Source organism: Astatotilapia calliptera, chromosome 8 (assembly GCF_964374335.1).
Source record: "Astatotilapia calliptera chromosome 8, fAstCal68.1, whole genome shotgun sequence".
Taxonomy (NCBI): domain Eukaryota; kingdom Metazoa; phylum Chordata; class Actinopteri; order Cichliformes; family Cichlidae; genus Astatotilapia; species Astatotilapia calliptera.
This window is the reverse complement of record NC_137429.1, coordinates 25,185,935-25,207,704: the sequence shown is the minus strand read 5'-3', so window position 1 is coordinate 25,207,704 and position 21,770 is coordinate 25,185,935. Positions and strand designations below refer to the sequence as shown.

Genomic DNA, 21,770 nt, shown 5'->3' with positions numbered 1-21,770 from the left:
AAATGCAGAGATCAGTGGTAAGCAGAGAGACAGAGGGAAAAGGGGAGAGCACAGAGGCACAATTCACACACATGGTTCTAGTTAGCAGACTCCTATTAAGGACAGTGTGGTCTGGAAGAAACTTTACATTTCACAGTCGAAGGGCATTTTTAAGACACTTCTACTCACCGCTGAAAGGTCACTTTCAGTCATTTCATTTATGCAGGGGAAATGCTCGCTGTGCCATTGAAGCGAACATTAGAGGGCAACGTCGGGAAAGTTGGAGCGCTAACAAGAGTAGAGGTCAGCAGTGGTTTACATAGTAAAGTAATATATAGCCAAGGGAAGAAAACATGTCCGGGTCTATAAGCACCAGTTTGCCTTAGGAATGTGTTGTAGGTCTGCAGTGGTAGTTGAGCTCTTTAGATTTGTTTTGAATTGGCACAGCAGCTCTGGTAAGTCAGCCCTAGGGTTGGCTGATGATATGTATTTCTAATGCTAATACCACATACATGTTCAGCGTTGTTTTTGAAGTGATTGCATTCACCGTGCTATCTCAAACTACTGGTTAAAAGCTGGTACAGCCAACCTTTGATGGCTGGAAATGGAGCAAAACGCCACTTTGAGATGAACTTCAGAGAAGCTTAAAAAGTGAGACTAGCAGTCTGAATGCAGAGAACTCTGATAGCAGACGTCTTGGGGGAAGGGAGAGATCAGGTGCCTTTGTGTCTGGGTTTCAAGTTCACTGTTTAAAAAAGCTTTCCTTCGCTTTTCCATGCCTGAGTCCAAAGGATCATTAAATTGAAAAAAAAAAAGAAGGTCTAAAGCACTTTCACACTCAGATTCATGGAAAACGAGAAAGCAAGGAAACCTTAGTGTAGGTATGTGGGATCGTGGCCTAAGTGGCTTTTGGTTCTTATCTGAAACAGCAAATCACCTCAAGATTTAAAATCCGTGACTGGCGTTAATGTGAAACAGCCCAAACACAACTCTTAGTCTGACCCTGACCACAGATCAGGTGTCACAACTGCTGGCAGCCTTGTGAATTTACACTATGTGCCTGTGTAAGTCAGTGATGAGGGTGTTTAGCCTTCATGTAACTCCACCCTTGTATGTATATATAAATGAGTTCATGAGTTGCTAACAGCCTGCTAAGCCGATGTTGGCACCAGATGAAAAGAATTGTGTGATCTTAAGTGTTTGCCTGCGGGGGGAGGTCCGAGGGCTGATTACCAGTTTTGTGTCAACTCTTTGGGGCTGTGGTCAATATAAACTGCAGCTTGATACACAAAAACAGACTGAAGACAGATGCTGGGAAGCAGATAAAGCTGGGAACTCACTAGAAAGTAAATCACATTTGATAATGGTGGGCTTTGGGTTCACATTCATAACAACAGATGTCTTTAATTAACTTTTTCTCTCCTTTATAAATCCACTCACTTCAGAATGGGATTTCCAGCTATTCATTGTGGAAGGGAGTGCAGCTGGCCTAAGAAATATCAAAGGCTATCACTGGAGTCATTTTATTGTATGAAGCAAAGCATATAAAACAGGATTTCTTATTAAGATCAAGCCTTCATGTATTTCAGTTTATTCTAAATGACGCCGTTTTAATAAAGTGCATTAATGATTTCAAAGGAACACTTGGGGAAAGGCTTGGGTGAAAAAGACTGATGCTTTGCTCATGTTGTTACATTCAAAGCAGGGAAATTCTGGATTTGCACCCCACCTTGCTGACTACTGCTTTTGCGCCTTTGTCCACTGCCCTTCTACAAATGCATAACTATAAATCTGACTCAAGAGAAAACAATGGAGAAGCCAAGCCAGAATCTTAGGATGGTAAATGTAGCCCTAGCGCATGGCAACGCAAGCCAAAAGCGATGTAATTATTGTTAATGTGCTGACTGGACAGACGGGCTACGGAGAAGATGACTTTCTCTGGAAAATCATGAAAAACGTTGCCATTGTGTACGCACCAGAGGTTTCAGATTTCTTTGGACTGCATTTGAATTTGAAACCTGGTTTGGATCTCATATTTCAGAAACTGTATTTTTGAAAGTTTGTCTTTGCAGCTCAGGAGCTAAGTCACACTGAAAAGCAGAGAGCTAACAGGACCAGCCTGAAATACAACAACACGGGAGGAACAGGAAGTGCTCCTGTGCTCATTACTCTGCCGAAGGAGAAGACCAAAACCAGTTATTAAATACTGGGTGAAATACATGAATCACAAAAGCTGGCATAAAGTGTTTTGTTTAACTATTTGTTTCCAATGAATTCTGCAGTTAAGACGCAACGTTTGCTTGACATGAGCGTATCAACCTTGTTTGGCTTGAAACGACACTTCAAAAGTTATCTTTTTAAAGTCACAAACAGCAGCAGAGCAAACCTGACTGTCACTCGTCATGTCAGCTTCACAGCACCTTATTCACTCACTAACATGTAAAGTTTTGTCTCACATATCCAAACCTCCATTTTCCCTTCCGATTGTCATGACAGACGAATCAGGTCTAAATCAGCACAGAAGTCTTCGATTGCGTTCCCAGGCTCGGCTACACAGGTTTCAGTTGTGGGTACAAAAGAAAACAAGAAATAAGAAGTCCAGTAATAAAAAATAATCAGTTTGCACCGTGGTCTCACAAAAAGAAGTTATACAAAAGTTCATATAAAATCATATTTTGCCATAATTTTGAGACATTTTTTCCTTCACAAATCATTTAAATATAAAAAACAATACAGACTATAAATAGAAAGTACTTTTTTTTACACAAGGCACAGGTACTAGTGGTGTATGTGTCTCTCTCATAGCTGCTGTTCTTCGAACAGTATCTGGGCGTACACTGTGCCACTACGTGATGCCTTGGTCTCTGGAATTGGCTTCACCAGATCCAGCTCTGCGTAGGTCAGGTTCTCCTCCACTATCCTCGGCTAGAGATCAAAGAGGACAGAGAAAAATAATGATGGAGGAGAGGAGAGAGCTAGTTAGCGGTTAGCATGAATATATTACATTGCTAAAGATGCTGTAGGGTTTGGTAAATCACTGGTTTTGGTAACTTGGAGCATGCTGTGTGTAAACACCACCCTGCAGCAGTTCTGGGTTGAGGTAACCTAAAATTTAATTACCTCTTCAAGTATTTTATGACATTACCATACCAAGCTGCCACAGAGCCACTTCATGCCAACAGCAATAAAAGATTGGTTATGTGGCACAGTTTTTCTGGCACCTTTGCCCTTAGACATTCTGCTTAACTGTTCATTTAATTTCAAAGTTATATTTAAAAGTTTTTGTCTGCATTGTCTGGTTTTCCACTCTTTTTTCAGTTCAGTTCAGTCCTTGTACCTCACCTTAAACATGCAAAAAAGGACATTGCTAACTGATAATCAGGCATGAATGGTACTCACCAACACTACTTTTCTTGGTTGAGGTTTTAAAAGTTTCGGTTTGTGTGTTTTGTCTCCAATGGGAACTGCACAAGGGACAAGACAAGTTGTTAACTGAGCCAATAGAAGGTAGATACTGTTGTAACTGGGAATATTTGAAGGTCCCAGTTGCATTGCCATGCTTCCCTACAAAAAAGTTGGGATACAGAATGCAGGGATTTGCAAATAACTCAACCCCAATTCAAAATAGTACAAAGACAACCTAGGAACAAGAAATTTGTTTCAAATGGACAATATGTTTAGGCCTTCGGGGAGAACTGCATTAAAAACAAGGTCATTCTGTAACACATTACATGGATGCAGGAACACTTCTAAAAAACTTCATCATCTTCTGACCTAAAAAAAGATAAGAATCAGTTAACTTGTCAGCACAGTTCAGAGCCACTATCTGTATGGGGAGTGCATTTGTGTATTAGTGTATGGTTAATGGCCCCATTAATTCATTAATTTCTCTCTCCCCAACCAGTTGCGGCAGATGGCCCCCCCCCCACTGAATGAGTACAGATTTTGGAGAGAGATACTATACCATCGCTGAGACATTTTCATGGCAGACATTTTATATCACAGCAAGACAACCCTAAACTACGTTCATCTATCTTATAACAGTGTGGCAACATTGCTTGGTAATAAAAAAGCAGCAAAACCCACTGAAAGCATGTGGTGGAGTAGCTAACATAAAATTACGCAAAATTATTAAGGCACAAAAGACACAAAAGACACAAAAGGAACGCATTTCAGTTTTCAAAGTTACTATAATTTCTGTAATTTGCTGATAATTGTCCTAAAATGTTTCTAAACTAGGAATTCTGGTCATTCTAAAATCTTTTTTAAGACCTAGGCGGAGTGAAAATCCAGAATAACTTTTTTTTTTACCTATCATTGGAAAAATTATCCATAGAATTCCACTTGCTAATTAAGAAGTGAATTTGGTGTGACTCAGCATTGGTTTAAGAGTGGGAACATGTTCCCAGCTAATTTAAGGAAACCGCTCCATAACTAAGTGTATATGTGGAATGCCAGTGTATTTTCATATTTAGAAATCTATGAGAACAACATGAAGTCAGAGCAAACTTTTAAGTTGGGATTTTTCTTACAGTCATGTACAAAGAAACAATCTTCACACAACTCTGTACAGTCCTCTGAAAACATTATGCGCACCCCATGATTTAGCAGCTCGTGGAACCACCTTTAGCTGCGACAACTTGAAGTAATATTTTCTATATGACTTCATCAGTCTCTCGCTTTGATGTGGAGGAATGTTGATCCACTCTTCTTTAGAACGTGGTGACAGTTCATTAAGGTTTGCAGTCTTTTGTTTATGCACAGCTCTCTTAAGGTCCTGCCACAGCATTTACTGTGTGGAAGCCCGGTCTTTAACTGTACAATTACAATTCTTTTCGTTTTCAGCCGTTCTGTTGTATAACTCAATTTTGACAAGCTTTAGCTGTCAGGCAGATGACCTCCATTTGGCTCTAGAATACTGGTATATAGAGTTCATAGTCAACTCAACAAGTGAAAGCTGCTGTAAATAATTATTATAATATGATGTGTTAAATTTGTTTAGATCAGAGGAATAAGGTGTGTTTTAGTTTGGCTTAGCTGTAGGCCTGAGAGTGTGTGTAATTGTTTAGAGAGAAAGGAATTTATGGACACTGGGGGTCTGCCTGCCATAGAAGGAGACAGGAAGCTACAGTTGGGTGTTGCTGATGCTTGTACCTTTAATAAAACTCATAACTGTTATAAACTTAGAAGTAGGTTTGTAGGAGACTCTCCACCTTATCTGTAAATGTAAGACAACAAGAGGCCAATGGCCCAGTGGATGCAGAGTGGTGGTCTCAGTGTTTGTAATATGTTAACTCTGTTTTCTATGTTGTGTAGAGGAATTTGGTGTAGCTCGGGTGAGGAGATTACTTTTATGACCGACAGGAAGTCACGTACGCAGAGACACACACACAGTGCTTTGATTGTTATGACGCACCCACACCCACATGCACACTCACTCACGTGCACTCACATAGACACACGGGTACGCGCACACACAGGCACTCACGTGCTCGTGCATACACACAGAGACACAGAGTTTGCAGTACACCATGGGGGTTTTAGGATGGGGTCGCTTCTATAAAGCTGACTGTAACAAACAAAGGAGTGGAAGATTTGCAGAGGGACACTGGCCTTGCACGTCTCCCCTTCTAGAAGATGCATGCTTAAATGAAGATGAATAAAGGTTTTTGTGAAAATGACTACTGAGGTCCGGTGCCGTCTCTGGATGCCTTGAGGAATAAAAGAACCGGGGTGAAACTGATTTCGTAACACTGCCCAGACCCTGTAGTTACAAAACAAGTCATGACTCTTCCACCACCTTGCTTCACAGCTGGTATGTTTGGTTTTCTTTTGGCCAACATTTCCATATGGTTTAGTCTGTACAAAGGACATTGTTCCAGAAGTCTTATAGTTTGCTCACATGCAGCTTTGCAAACCTAACCTGTGCTCCCATGTTCATTTTAGAGAGAAGGCGCTTTCAGCTGGCAGCCCTTCCAAACTGTCAGAATTTTAACATTTAACATGCTCACAGAGGCTTGTAGAGACTAACATATAGATCTTGCATTTTTGGGAATTTGCTAGGATACTTGTTCCTGGGAATATTGTGATGTGTTACTAAAATGCCAGAATTTCTGCATTTCTAGACGTGGTCACAATTGCTGATCAGTTAATCAAATGTATTTAATGAGCAGAACGTGCCTGCTACCTATCTTCTTAATTCCTATGGGAGCACTAAGGGTCTACTTAGATTTTCACAACTATATGTTCTGCTATTGCAGAAATTATAATATAAATATAATATAAATATCTGTAAGACTAATTTTAAGTATTCACTCAAGTTTTCCAGCATGTTTTAGAAAACATTAAATCAGCAAACTTGTGATTACCTTTTGCCGGTATCTCTGGTGGTATCTCCTCTTGGTAGTCTCGGCTCCTTTTCTTCCTGTATCTCCTCTCCTTCTTTGGTAGAGCAGGAGACACACTGATCACACTGGTGACTGTTTCTCCTGAGCTGTAGTGGAATCACATTAGCAAAGGTTCAGTTTATGTGAGTAATAGTTGTTTTTTTTAATTATTATTACAATTTTGTAGATTTTTTTTAGAGATGGCTTGCTCTTAAACCTTTACCTGTTTTGCGGGCTTTTGACCAAGTGGTAATTGTCTGCAAAGACAATATCGGACTGTTATTTGAAAAAGATGAAATCATAGACAAAAAGAAGAAAACGGCAACGTCAGAAAGAGTTACAAGAAGACTAGACTTTAATGCTGCTGACCTTTTAGCCTCTTCTTCCTATGTATGTACTGGCAGGTCACTGTCACGGTGAACATGCACATGCACAGCAGACCCACTGAGCAGATCAGCACTGCACACAGGTACACATCTGAAAAACACAAACAGGCATGCACCAGTCCAACACTGCAGGAGCCTGTACTGTAACTTTAACTGTGCACAAAAATGTAAATGGAAGAAAAAATGAGAACATGTTTGGCCAAACTATTTCAAGGTACTGGAGTACATCCTTTGGGTTGGGCTATTTTTATCTACCAAGGACTATACAGTGCCAGTTCACCACACAAATGCAAACACACACATTCACAGACTAAAAATATCTGCACTTACCTTCAAACAAGCTCCACAGACTTTCTTTGGCCTTGGTGGCCGGTAGGACATGCACTACAGTGAAAATGAGAGAAAAGAAACACATGAAGTCCGTAGTCATCACTGTGGGTTCCCTGCTGCCTGATTACACACCGGCTCGAGTTTAAATAAAGCTAATTGCAGGAGGACAGGGAGTCTATTTTGGCCTCCTCCCTGCCTGATTTTGTCTCTGATTCACCGTCCACAGTTCAAAGACTAAACATCTTATTGAGTCAGACATTAGTGCAACAGTTATGCATCTTTGCAAACTTTCACCTCACACTCAGACATAATCCAACGTTAAGAAAAGGGCAACCTCTGCACACTTTGGCTAAACACGTCGCCTCAGGCTTGTTTCTTCTCTTACATGGGTTGTTAAGTTTCTCGTCTCCAGACAAAACATCACAATTGACCCAAGTAGCACCGGGCTTTGTGTGGCCAGCATACGTCATTGTATAAAAAGCTTTGAGTGCTCAGGTAGAGTAGAAAATTACTGTATAAGAACAAGTCCATTTAACATTGAACATATTTCTAGTGAGTATTTCCTGAACTTGATGATGGATCATGAAATAAAATGAAATGCATTGATCTATTCCGAAATTAGCATTTATCAGTAACCAGTATTATATCATTAGCGCAGTATTTAGCTTTTAGTTCCAGATTGGTGAATATAAATGTTAAAAAAGTATCTTTTTGTGAGTTCTTTGCAACACTCCATCCAATCAACTGGAAGCTTTTAGAAATTGTTGTTGCTGTGAGTAGCTTACATAAAGCAGCTGAACAAGTGAATTTAATGTCTGTTGACTTGACTAAGTTGATTGATTAGCTAGTAGGCTAATTAACATTAGCTCCATGAGCTAGAAACTTGGTCTCTGGGCCTTCCCAACTTAGCTCATTAAATTAAATAGTGCCAAGTATGTTTGATTTTATGTATGTGAATGTATGTGTAAACATACACACGTACAAAACATATATAGTAGGGGAGACCGGGGATAGTTGTAACATTTTTGACATTTCTGTCTGTAAATTGGAGCTCTTTTAAGGTAGTGGATTCAAAACGTAATGCAAAGTATTTACATGTCTCTGCTATTAAATAGTGCAGCTATTTTCTCTGCAGCACAATTACCCATTGCATGGTGTGGTCTCAAACACAAAGAGTGAAATGTTACAATTAACCCCATAGTCTGGGTTAGTTGTAACATATCCTGGGGTAAAATGTAACACAATGAAATAAGGGTACTAACAAAATATTAACATGTAATCTTTGTTTATTCAACACATGAATGCACTTACATCCATTAATGTAGCTACGTGTGTGTGTGTGTGACAGAATGCAGAAATCTAACTTTTGAACATATTCCAACCCCCCCCCAAAAAAGACAAATTATGGAATTTTCTGCAACTGAATATTTCATTAATTTTGGTTGGTCTTCCTTGAGTTTGGCCTCATTGGCTCAGTGGGCATTATAACCTACAACTCTTGCACCAATTTTGAACATAACAATGAAGCTGAAAAAATGTAGTTGTTCACCAGCATCGCAATTCCATTACTTTTATCATGGCTTCCCTTGGTGTGGTTTGCAAAGTGCTTCAGAAAGATGAGGAAATCTGTTTCTTGCACCCATCCTGATTTATTTCCACTACCAGTACTTCCTACTGGTCCATCTCTGACACAGAGGTCTGCATAATGTATGTGTGGGAACACAAACAGTGGAGGAATTGTGTTGCCAACGGCATTAACCGCATATACAAAAGCGACCAGTGGACCTCTCTCTGCTGATGTCGTTGCCCCAACTTGTTTAATATAAGTTAAAGTAATAGTGTGGTAAGTTGTAACATCTGCATTATTGTTACAACTAACCCAGACTGTTGCTGTTACAACTGACCCAGACTCCTGTAGCCATGAACTAGCTAACATTACAGCCAACGGCTAAAACACTAGCACTAAAGACTTACACAGAAGATATCCCCATAGACATACAAATAACATATGCAGATAATGCTATTAGAAATTGAAATAAAGTAGAAAAACTTACTTTTTGGCATACAAATTACTTTTTTTCGTGTTAAATTGTCTGTGTTTGACAAAATGTGCTGATTTTTCACATGTGATAGCAGAACTGAATTGGGCATGCACAGGATGAGTTACAACTATCCCCGGTCTCCCCTATTCTTGTACAGTATGGGGTTTACTCTTAATCTGTGTAAGTTGATGTAGCTACTGCGTCCATTCGTTCGTGAAATCCTTTATGACGTTTCCTGTTACTGGGTTGGTGATTTGAAGCAAGATGTGAAAAGTAAGGTGAAGATCTGAGTCTGAAACCAAATATTAATTGGCTTGTCGATCACAAGTCAATAGATGATAACTATATCCTGGACATTCTTTTCTGAAAATAAGGATGACTAATTTTTTCAAAATTAACTTAATGTTTTATTCCTTATTAAGTAACTGAGCCCATAAATTAACAAGAAAAGTGCTTGATAAACTCATCTTTGAGGGACATGTTTTGTAATAGATTTCTATAGGACAGGAAGTCCTTTTGAAGTCACAGGTATCGCCCCCTAGTGGCTATTTGAAAGGACACATCTTTAAGGCAGTTCCATCTTGGCTTTCATTTTCAAACCCGGAAGTTACGTCCATATTTGTTTTTACTGTCAGAAAATGTTACACCACCAAAAATTAAAAATAACCATGAATGGAGAATGAATGCATGTGTAATTTGAATCCAAGACGTGCTGTATGTGTCCAAGATGACAGAGAAAACATGTTTCCAATGCTCCACATGAAATTTCACCCCACACACTCACTCATTTCTCCTCCCCATCTCACCACAGGAGTCTTAACACTGCTGTACTTTTGCTGGGCTGGTGGCAGGAAGCTTGTGAAGTGACACCCACCAGTGTATCTTGAAATACTCTAAACCACCAGCAGCTGAGGACAGGCAGGCTCTCCACAGGCTTTCCCACAGGCACACTGGGTAACTGACAAATAAGCAAGTATGGAAATAAGCATACCTCAGATAATCCAGAAGCTAAAATATCTATATGCAATGTGTTCAGAATTTTTAAAATTTTATTTCTTCAGATTTTGGCTTCAGAAAATTCATAAATATTGGAAGAAGCAGCTGTGTGAGACAAAAAATGCACACAATCACAAATTTCACAATTAGAAGATGTCAAGTATGACAGAGTAATAAGAAGTTTACAAGAAAGTCTGAAGTCAGAGAAAAGAGTTTCTGCAAATGCCACATGGTTTAAGATCTGAATTTCTCTAACATGATACCTTTACAGAATGTAAAACTGCAGATGGCACAAATGTTTAAATGCACAAACCAGCCACGCTAGATCCTTCCCAGTCTGCAGTAAGCTGAACTGTGCTTTTCATGCCCTGTGTAGTCATTGAAGAGTTTGGACTGAAGCAGTGGTCCTCAGACTGTTTGTACCTTTGTATTTAGTCACCATCTGTGAACCCACTAATCCTAGACTGACCGTATGTGACCTACATTCTGCTGTTTGGAAACACAGCCGTTGAACTTTAAAAAAAGAAGAAGATTGGATAACTATTGGATTATAACTGTCAGAATCTAAACCTGTGATGAAAATAATAATATCAGACTCACTCTTCTGTCCAACTTCCTTTGACAGTTTCCACTGTTGACCATAGATATATTCATTCTGATACCTCGCGGGCTACTTTTAATGCATGAACAACGATATTAATATACAGCAGTCCCTCGTTTATCGTGGGAGTTACGTTCCAAAAATAACCCGCGACAGGTGAAATCCGTGAAGTAGCCACTTTATTTTTTACAATTATTATAGATGTTTTAAGGCTGTTGTTGTGATTTGGCGCTGTATAAATGAAATTGGATTGAACTGAATGGAGATTAACTCCTAAAGCAATCATCAAATGACCTGTTTGAGCTGCTAATGACCAAAATAATTACAATGAGACCTTCAGTGCTTAATTGTATATCTCTTCCACACCAGTTTCACCTGGTGACAACAAACAACCTCCCACAAATACTCACCAATTGGTCGTGACCAGTGGTCACCAGGGTGTTTCTGACTAGTTTTTAGGCCTGTGTGACTGGAGGTTAGCAATCAGTTCCACAGTTACTGCCAGTAATGTACACTGTACAGTTTGCCTCCTATGTAATATGCCATATTTTATATGGTAACACTAACACTAAAATTTAATTTTCCCTACTATCACCTTTGCTCATGACGAGCATAAAGTAGCATTAGTAAATAATGATAAATAAAACCAAAAGTCTTTGAGATCCAACAACAGCAAAAACGCTTATGAGCCAAAACAGCGTCTCACAGTGAGCTGCTAATTTTCTCAGTCAGATATTTAAAGCAGCCAAAATAAATGGCAGCTGATTTAATATAAATGCAAGCCCTGCCTTCATTGTAAATTATTCACAGGCTCAGTCTTGATAACATCTCTGACATTTATGTGGGTTTTTGTTTTTGCCTCAGGTTCGGTGTAGCTCTGTCAGTGCAGATGCACATGCTGGAATAATCAGAAACTGGATAAATCTAGAGTGCTGTATGCCATAAAACTGCCTTTTATCCTCATATTGAGAATGTCTTCATCCTAGTGCAACTTTTGAAAGGCTCCATCACGCTACAGTGGAAACATTCATCACTCTCCTTTTTTCGTCTCTCAGAGGCTCGGCGTTGTCTTCGGCTGCCAACTGTCTTTCAGAGTTGTGGCTCTTTTTGTGCACCAACAAACCCAACACTGTAAACATCAATACACAGACGTAGACCAGACTGAATAATGATCCTCTGTGACTAAATCCATCACAGAGGATAATTTACTGTATTATAAATGACCAGAGATGAATGTAAGTACACAGCCACATTGTGTGTCTAAACAAAGGTTTGAAAAATGCTTTGAATAATAAACCCTTTAACTTCCTGTTGTCTCTATGAATCTTTTCTTCTAAGAGTCAGTCTGTACACTTGTTCACTGTGTCCCCATGTCCCCTTTATGGACACAAACATAGACATACTTTGTTGGCTTCTTAGTCATATGTCCCCTCATAGAAAGAGCTATAAAAAGATGTTTATGGTTCTAATTTTCATTTTATTTTTCCTTCGTTCCGACTAAACCCATACCACATCCGTGTGCCATGTACCTCTAGTTAGCTCATATGGCCCATATGTTTTACAAAAATACCTAAGAGTACACTTAGTTAATGCCAAGACGAGACCGTGCCCACGTTCTACACTGCCCTAAGTTTTTCTACAAAACCCTGCAGCCTCTCTGGGTGTGTTCTTTTTAGCAGTATTAAGCAGAGTAATCGGGATTTTGTTTGTGTGAGATTGTGGAAACACCTGGTCACCTGATGCTATCCCAGCATAAGAATTCCATGAAATTTGATGAAATAGAAGTAATGGTGAGACTTTACTGAAATGTAATACACGATAAAAGCAGTGGGATTATTCTTCCTAAAAAGGAGAGTTTTTGTTTTTTATGTCAAGTCCACCACACCAGCAGCATTATGAAGCACTGCAGGCAGCCATCAAACTAATGGAATATTTTCTGAGTTTGCCAACGATTCTGAAGTGTGCCAGAGAGGAAAAATGGAGGAAGAAAGACTTTAATAAGTACATGAGTAAGTAGCAGCACCAGGAATCTACAAGTCTGATTAGCAAATTGTGACGAATGTGTAAATAAAACAACTTTTTTTGCTTGAAAGGGCTCCATTCACAGACATATCAAAGCTTGTTAGATGTCACTGGCTAGATGCGAAGAATAGCGCTCCAGAATAGATGAAGTATAACAAAGACAAAAGTCTACATAAGGAAGTTGAATGGACAGCAGAGGCATGAAGAGCCAAGAAGGCAAGCGTTTGTGTTGCATGTGCCTCTGGTTTCTGACTTTCAGTCACTTTTAGGTTAGCTATAAGCAACAGAACTATTAAGATTAATGTTTAGCAAAACATTTTTTCAGAACATTGTTGTTTGCCTTATTACATTACTGTTATAGAGCAATCTTCACCTTTGAGCAGGAAACGTTTCCATTTTATTGGTTCTGATTTATTGACAGCAGTGAGATAAACAGATCGAATCTGAGTACAGTCTATTGTTAAAAAAGAATTCTATCGAACTGCCCTGTATGCTGAAAAGTTTATGCTACTGGGTTTCCAGTGTCTTAAATGCCAAGAGTCTCTGGTCATATGTAACAAGTAAGGCGAGAGTCCACCCTAATGTAACAAAGTGGAGGCAAATGCATGTCGAGAAAACTGCCCAATGCTCATAAAAATTGCAAAAACTCATGGTCTACATCTCAGTCTCTATGGGCCTCAGTTAGTATGTTAAACATGACAGTTTATGACAGCGTGCTTAGAAAAAAGCTGAACAAGTATGGCTTGTTTTGAAAAGGATGCCAGGAGAAACCCTGTTCTCTCTAAAAAGAACAGGACAGCACAGCTTAGCTTTACAAAGCTACACCTGAACAAACCACAAAACTTATGGAACAATTAACTGTGGATAGATGAGACCAAAGTGGAGATGTCTGTCCATAAGGGACAGCACCACGTTTTGTGCAAGCCAAACACAGCATATCAGAACAGCCACCTCATACAAACTATCAAGCACAATGATGGATGGGTAATGATTTGGTTTTTTTCTTTTTCAGCCACAGGACTTCGGCACCCTGCAGTCTCTGAGTCGATTATGAAGTTTTATGTATGCCAAAGCACTCTAGAGTTAATTGTGAGGCTGTGTTTCCAAAGCCAAAACTGGGTCATTGAACAGGGCAATGATCTCAAGCACAGGATCAAATCCTCACAGGAAGTGATGCACAGCTAGGTGGTGGTGAGAGATCATAGAAGGTAAATGACAATCCATGTCTTCAGATGACTATGGATGTAATAACCATTGATGATTGAAAGGGGGCAGAATTCAAGATAAACTTTTCTCTACTGCCAGATGAGTATGTGAAGTGACTACCAATGACACTGAAGAAAACCGGGTCATAAATACATTAGACGGTTACTTTAGCAACCGGAGCGACCAGCCGTCAGCTTCAAAAGCGAAGTGCAAAGAGTTCCAGTGTTCACACTGCTTAAGAAAGAAAAAATAACACATTTTACTGAACTGAAGTCATTTCTAGAGGAAGAGTGGTCGAAATAATAAATTTATACTAACTTTACATTCCAGTATAAAAGGCCTTTAGGTGACTGCTGTGTTTTGGCACTAATAAAAAAAAAACTTCATTTAAATCGAGTCTCATAGAAAATGGTCACTTATCACAGTTACTGCTGCTAAAGGTGCTTCTACAAGCTGTTGAATCATGAGGTGTACTTGCCATGTCCTAATTGCAGTATTGAAAAATGACACAGTAAGCTTCTTTATTATTATCATCACTCAAACCATGATGGAATGGAGCTTCCTTGGATGAAAATAGCTCCCCACATCCTCAACCACAAAAGGTTAAGAGCCCAACACGAGCCTGCTGCCCACTCGACTGTCATTGTAAATGAATATTCAAGCTCTACCTTCCTGAGCACAGCTATCTCTTGTTCCATTTCTGCTGAGTCTCTCTGGGCTTCCTGTCTGTTCTACTTTAGGGAGGGAAACTCAATCTCAAGGCCAGTGTCAACAGCTCTCAATAGGGACTCCGTGTCTGCTTCGCCCCAGACTTGGCCACAAAAGTCACAGCCTGTAGGAATGCATTCATGGAAAATGCGGTGATCAAAATGTAAGGAGGAAGACACCGTATGGTTATAAATTTAAAATGGAACTGTATTCGGATTGTTGCGAGGATAAAACACTCTGACTCAACTAATTATTTCAATAAACTATTATTTTCGGAATGATAATTTCAAGTGCTTTCTGTAGCCATTAGCATTAGTGACACTATTAACGAATACTCTTGCACTCTGAATGTGTATTGTCCACTTTTATCAGACCATGAAGAGTGGACGAGTGTCGACTTGCTAGTGCAGCCAGTAATCTTTTCCCAAACTCTCTTGAACTGTGAATCATAGCTTAGCGACCACAACAAAGCACGAGAGGTCACTCAAGCACTGAATTTCTCCACATGACGAAGCAATGTCCAAAATGTGGTCTGTGGTTTTAGCAGGTTTTTCAAGCAAAAGTGTGTTTACCCTCGCTTACATAGGATACAAATATTAGCAAACTCGGCTAACTAGGTACTGTTTGCAATACTATAACATCCAAGTGTTATTTCAGATGGTAAAGATTACAGGTCATATTACAAAAACAAGTTTATTTTTCTTTATGTCCTTCTTCCCTTCTTCTCTTTGTCACGTCTTTTTTCTTCTTGCCAAGAAAATGTGTTTGGCACAACAGTGCATTCAGATCATGATTCTGCTTGCTAGCACTACCAGACAGGTAAAAGTTTAAAAAAGGTTTTAGGTACATACAGTATATTTTTACATCCTTTGTAGACATAACAGTCTGATCTACCATATTTCTAGAACTAACTCACTGAAACTGATGAAACACGAGTCATTTAGAAACATCAGCGATAACATTTTTATCTTCTAGATGAAACGGTAGCATTAGCTCAATTATTAGCTTCCTTTTCAACAACCAAAACCACGATAACTGATCACAAATCTGAAGGCTGATTTTCTCTACCTGTGCTTGCGATTGAGGTCATATCTAACCCCTTCTACTAAGATCTTATTATTAGACTTTTATGTATGCTACACTTATTATTTACAGTATATTGCTATATTTAGCTTATAGATGTCGCAGGTGAGACAAGAACAAATAAGAGATCAACAGAAACTGCTGAACGGTTTCTGCAAATCTGGCACAAATTAAAAGCAGGGAAGAAAAACTCCTTTTAAAGATGCTTCTGGTTTTTATGAAAGCGAGTGGATTTCTGAGCAGTATCTGGTACCACTGAATGTGTCATCCATTCCATTATGTGAACGTCTCATGTGGTAGCAGTGGAAACCTCACTACTTTCTTGCTGCTCTGTCTCCACGATCATTTAGTCAGTCACAGCCGCAACTTGTTGAGACGGAGGATCGGATCCTTTAATCGGCAGGCTTCTTCACTAACCAATGACATTCCCCCTCCCAAATCTAAAGCAGGATTATGTTTTTGCTCACTAAACCCACTTCAGCAGCCTCCTCAGCCTGATGCATTACATCATCCAGCTATGGTCACACACTACTGCTACTGTTGACACATAATGACCCCTTTAGGTCAAATAGCTATCACAGTTGACATTAACTTGAGTCTCTTAAAGTCTGTAAGTTTATGAATGTCACCAATTTACTTTAAGCCCTTAGTTGGAGGCTTTTGTGACCCCTTCAATTTTCTGCCAGATTCAGTCCAAGGTAGTGACAGTGTTTTGCTGCTGCCAGTGGATTATCTTTGTAGACAAACCTACAACAGCTTAAACATTTTTTTTAGATGAACTATTAACAAACCTGCATTTCTCATTGCTTGTGTTGTGGTTGTAGAGATAGCTGTCAAGCCTCCACCCTCCACTATCAGATTTGAAGACTTTCTAAGAGAAACTGTGCCGTGATGCTGCAAGCCACATACATTCCCAAATGTTTTAGGACAATTTCCACATCCTCCAAAATTTAAAGATCATTTATTTTTCCATCAAATACATTCGACATACTGTAATTTTGCTAATCCTTTATTCCTTAAACATAAGGGGCACTGTGTGTGCCCACTAAAATGGATGGATGTACAAAGTGGGCATTCAATTTCAAACTCTGGATTCACAAATGGTTGCAGAGGAGTCTTTGTGAAAGCATATGCGAAACTGGTTTAACATGCACACGTGTTGAAGTCTACAACTTTTCAAGGATGTAGACTGTAAATGCAGCAATATGCTTTTGTGAACATCACCTAGTGTTTTCAAGTGTAACCATTTCATCTGAAGTTGATTTGGATCTTCAGTGTGGCAGTTTTAACAGGCCACCCAATGTGAAGTTCCAGCCCAGAGTTACACAGTTTCTTAACAAACCACTAACTGAGGAACGACTCAGACGCCTGTGTCTCTGCCTGCTAATGAGTTGCTTGGACCATTTTCTGAATCATTTGAAGTTTATGAATCGCAACTAAATACTAGCTGTTAGCAGTGTCTAATGATAAGTTACTATATTCAGTATAGGACTACCCACTTTTTGCTTCCAAAATTGCATCTGTCTGTCCTATGTATTTATTATGATTATTTCAGGTAACAGTCCCGGGTCTTCTTTCTCATATTTTTAGTGTAATCATGCGGCACATGTTTTAAGTTGGTGAAAGGTCTAGAACACAAACCCAGACTCAGTGTCCGGATAGTTCTACAGTGAAGACATGCTGTTACAATAGCTGCAGTGTGCAGTTCAGTATTGTCTCACTGAAATATGCAAGACCCTCTCTTAAAAGGATGTGATCTAGATGGGAGCATACGTTGCTGTAAAAGCTGGATATTTCAGCACTCATGCTGCCTTTCCAGATATCCAAGAAGCCAGTTCTATAGGCACGTACATCCTTATCAGAGATGCAGGCTCTCCTCTTTGGAATTTTAAACTTTGATTAATCTGACCACAGAACACTCTTCATGTTCAGAAACAGTGATTTCTGCACGTCTGTGGAGTGATTTGCTTGACAGAATCATGTCTGTTTTTAATGCATTGATGCCTGAGGTCTCGAAGACCACAAGCTTCTAATATTGATTTTCAGCCTTGTCACTTGTGCACAGAGATGGATGTTCTCCAGCTTCTGGGTCTTTTGATCATAGTATGTACTGTAGCTCATGAGATATTTAAAGTCTTTGGAATTTGCAGATACATTTGTCAGCTATACACTGATGAACCTGTTCCCATCTTTACTTCTGAGAAACTAAGATGCACTTTTCATACTCAGTAATATTACTGACCTGTTCCCAGTTAAACTTTTTAGCTGCAAAATATCCACTGTTGAAAGTTATTGTTATCCATATGACCTAAAACTGGGTGTTACCATTGGGAACCATAGTTTGGATTGGAGCATCCCTTTGATTAAATCTATAAGCACCACTCTCACATTTACAAAGGTCCATATGTATTGACTCAGTCAATGGATCTGATTCTAATATGGTGGTTTGTAAATCACTTATAAATTATCAAATCTCAAACAGTAACTATAACTACAGGGAAGTTCAAAGATAGCAAACCAAGCCCTCACCTCTGAGCTCAGTAGCAGCAGTGTAGTTGGATGAAGCTTTCCAGCGAGCCTGATGCTTTTTAAACTCCTGCACCCGGCACATGTAGAGCCCCCGGTCCCCCTCGGACACGTTCAAGATAACCAGCTCAAAGATCTTCCCCTGTTTCACCACTGTCAGCTTCATCTTTGGCCATGGGAAACTTTTTGTGTAGTTGCCATAGAAACGCTCCTTCCTCATATTGACACGGGCGATGAGGAGTTCGTCTTCTGGTTGATCTGTGCCCGCCGGTAGAAAGGTCCATTTAACCACAGGTAACGCTGTGTTGCGACGTCGCTGGGAAACAACACAAGTAAGTGTGATATTTTCTCCCTCCTGGGCCACCGTGAAGGGAGAAGGGGTGATGGTGGCGTTGATGGCCAAACACAGATCTGTAGAAACGAGTAAGAATTACAGCATATATTATTTGGACTGTTGGATGCCATTGGCTGCAGGTTGTTTAACAAAAACAATTGTGGCTTCTGTAAAATAATTCAGAATTTAAGTGATTAAGATTAAGTTAACGAACATGGTGCAGAATTCAAGTCTTTGCAGAGATTAGTTGTTCTAATACTTGCTTACTTATGAACACGTTCAAAAAGCCATCTTTAAAGTAAACATTTCAACTTGCACCAATGCATCTGTAATCTTTTAGTAGCAGTATTTCTTTAATGTGCTGTAATATAAAACATCACTTCATGGAATTACGTGCAATTTACAACATTTTAAAACTTTTTTTTGCTGTTTTTTTCTCTGTTAAGCCACTCAGCACTGACCCATGAATCATTCGAGCATAAAGGAGGCACCTGAGCCACTGTTGTTTTTATGTGTAACACCTAAGTAAGTTTAGGCACCTTGGTACCCATAGCAACATAATTTGTTCCCATTTCTTTAGCTAAACCTTGCTTAGCAATGATCTGAAGCAGATGAACGGTGGTTCAACGGTGGCTGTGAATGTTATTAATTTGGACCCAGAACTGACTAATAACGTGAATCTATTGTGAACAACTTTTAAAATGAGACGCTCAAAGTCACTGCATCGCATCAAAAGATCATAAAAGTGCTCTGAAAAAAGTTTTAGTTTTGGGGGGTCAAAGCTGTACCGTTCACAAAAAGTGTAAAAAGTGTCCATATTGTATCAAATGTAAGTGTGGGCAGCCTAGTGTTATTCATCAGTAGAAGAATACATCAGTGCATAGTTGGCTTGAATTTAGCTTTTGATAGTAAATGCACTGAGAAAGAACAGCCATGAGCATCACAAATCAGAGCTAAATATCTACACACTCCACGGTGAGTTTGTGAGTTTGTTGTTGCTCAGCAGCTTTCTTCCCTCTCAAGCTGACAGCAGTGTTGTTTTTGGCAGCTGTGATGACATACGTGGGATGATGGTTGAGGAACAAACTTTACTGCTGCGCGTGTTGTATGGCATTATATATGACACTTCTGCTTTTGTCAACTTTGGGCACATTTCACAATCCCCATTTTCCACGACACGCAAGCGTTTTACTGTCAAACAAGTCGCATGCTTTGAGCGCAGTGCATAATTACAATCAGGGCTTTTCCCCCCAGTTTTGTCTTTTATTTGGTCTTGAGTGACAGAACAAAACAAGGAAAATATAGCTTAGAGACTGTAAAGTGCAGCTGCTGTGATGAGTTACTTAAATCGCCTGAAAAGAATGTGAAGGTGAAACTGTAAAGTCTGTTTTACTTTCAAACACACACACAAGGAAAACCACCAATTTTCACTCTGGAATTCCCTCCAATCTGTGCAAAGATATGCTGCGTTGATAAACTGTGTATTCTATTGATAACACACTCTCTAATCACACAAAGCTGCAGAAACTGGACAAAGACATGCAGTGCTGACTTTGAGTCCACAAACCTTCTGAGATAAACGGGAATATTTTTCACCACCTATTTATCCATCACTCTAAAATCTTTCCCGATTTTGAGATGTTTTCGTCTAAGTTTCTCTGAAAAACAGTGGAAAGCATTTTGTCTCCACCACATCCACTTTGACATGAAGCAAAGTAAACTTTTTCCTACCTGCAAACAGAACTCGGGTCAGGAAAGCCAAGACCACAGAGGAGATCTTCATTTTCCACAACTGCAACCTCCATAAACTCTCAGTTAAATGCATGTGAAGAAAAGAAGCCCCAGGTTTCCTCCTCCTCTTCTTCTCCTGCGCCTCCGCCTCTCCAGCTGAGGCGTGTAACATGACACACTGGACTCTCTGTTTCTAGTCAGAACCTCCCCTAATCCCTCCCACTTATGTCACACTCAGTGGGACCACATTTGGCAGGCTCACATGAGCACATTTGCACATATAGAAACAAGCAGGTGAGCATATGTGTGTGTGTGTGCGTGTGTGTGTGTGGGTGCATGTGCATGCACCATCTCTGGTTCTGGTAGGAGGACTGGGAAATGTAATTTCCTGTGCAGGAAGGAGGGTGGGGAGGGGAGTGTTGTTTAGGTTGACGCTGAGCAAATCACACTTCCAGCTGTGGAGGACAGTAGCCACAGACCTCAATCAGGGCTTTTATTTTAGAACACACACACACACACACATGTGCTGACACAGAAGAAGGAGGGGGAGGGTTGGTTGCAGACTCTGTGTGCGGGAATCTTTGCATTAATTCAATTTTTCCTAAAGCGCTTCACTGGGGCAGTAGTTCGTCCTGCTTTCACAAAGATCCCCAGACACTCGTGTTTAATATTGTGTCTTTGCAGGTCTGTGTGTGTTCATATCTCGAAATTCTGTAATTTTGTGCTGGTAACAAGATCGCCTATGAATTTTTGTACATCAGTCTTTCTGCTTGTTTGCACTGTTGGAACACTTTGCCGGCTTTTATCAAACCTCAGAAAGCAGCGCTAGGATGATCTGGGACATTTCTGATTTGTAGATAAAGGACTGAGGCCTCTTTAAATGCTCCTGGTCTGGCGACAGTTTGACCAGCCTGGATGTTCCTCTGACAAAGACGTCCCCACTTTGCGAAAGCTCTAGAAGCTCCTGGAGTCAAAATGTTGGCCAGTCACAGAATATGCAGTAAAATAAACAAGTACACACATATAAATAATCTAAAGATTTATATTCTCACAAATGTCTAAAGTGTGAATAAAAATATTGCAGTGGTTGAGCCAAAGGGAGAACAAAGCAGACCATCCAACCCAACCCATCAGCTGGCTTTGTTGAGTATGCTGAGAATGATGAGTAAGAGCTTCAAATGTGTGAATCTCTGCTCCATAGAGAGTGATACAGAGTATCAAGTAAACAAGATGCATACATTATTAGAACCATGCCACAACCAGCAGCACATCTCCTTCTAATCTTAATGGAAAAGGTGTAACTTCCAACACTTTCAACTTTTTCCCCCCAACAGTTTCTTTATAAGAACTGAAAGAGCTCAGTCACACTGGCCAGGGCAGTTTAGAAACAAAACAAACAAATGGCTCAAAGACCCTAAAATGGATAAACGGATAAAAGTG

The 21,770-nt window shown here is 39.8% G+C and overlaps 1 protein-coding gene across 1 annotated transcript; it reads right to left on the bottom strand.

Moving 5' to 3' along the window:
* Nucleotides 1–1,486: 1,486 nt before the first annotated feature.
* Nucleotides 1,487–20,473, bottom strand: vstm4b (V-set and transmembrane domain containing 4b). The gene is made up of 8 exons (XM_026177334.2): nt 20,331–20,473; nt 18,269–18,676; nt 7,082–7,135; nt 6,735–6,842; nt 6,589–6,622; nt 6,348–6,472; nt 3,379–3,443; nt 1,487–2,904 (listed from the first exon to the last, which is right to left on the bottom strand). The coding sequence occupies exons 1-8, from the start codon at nt 20,422–20,424 to the stop codon at nt 2,779–2,781; spliced, it is 1,014 nt and encodes a 337-aa protein (XP_026033119.2). The 5' UTR covers nt 20,425–20,473; the 3' UTR covers nt 1,487–2,778.
* Between the last annotated feature and the right edge of the window lie 1,297 nt (nt 20,474–21,770).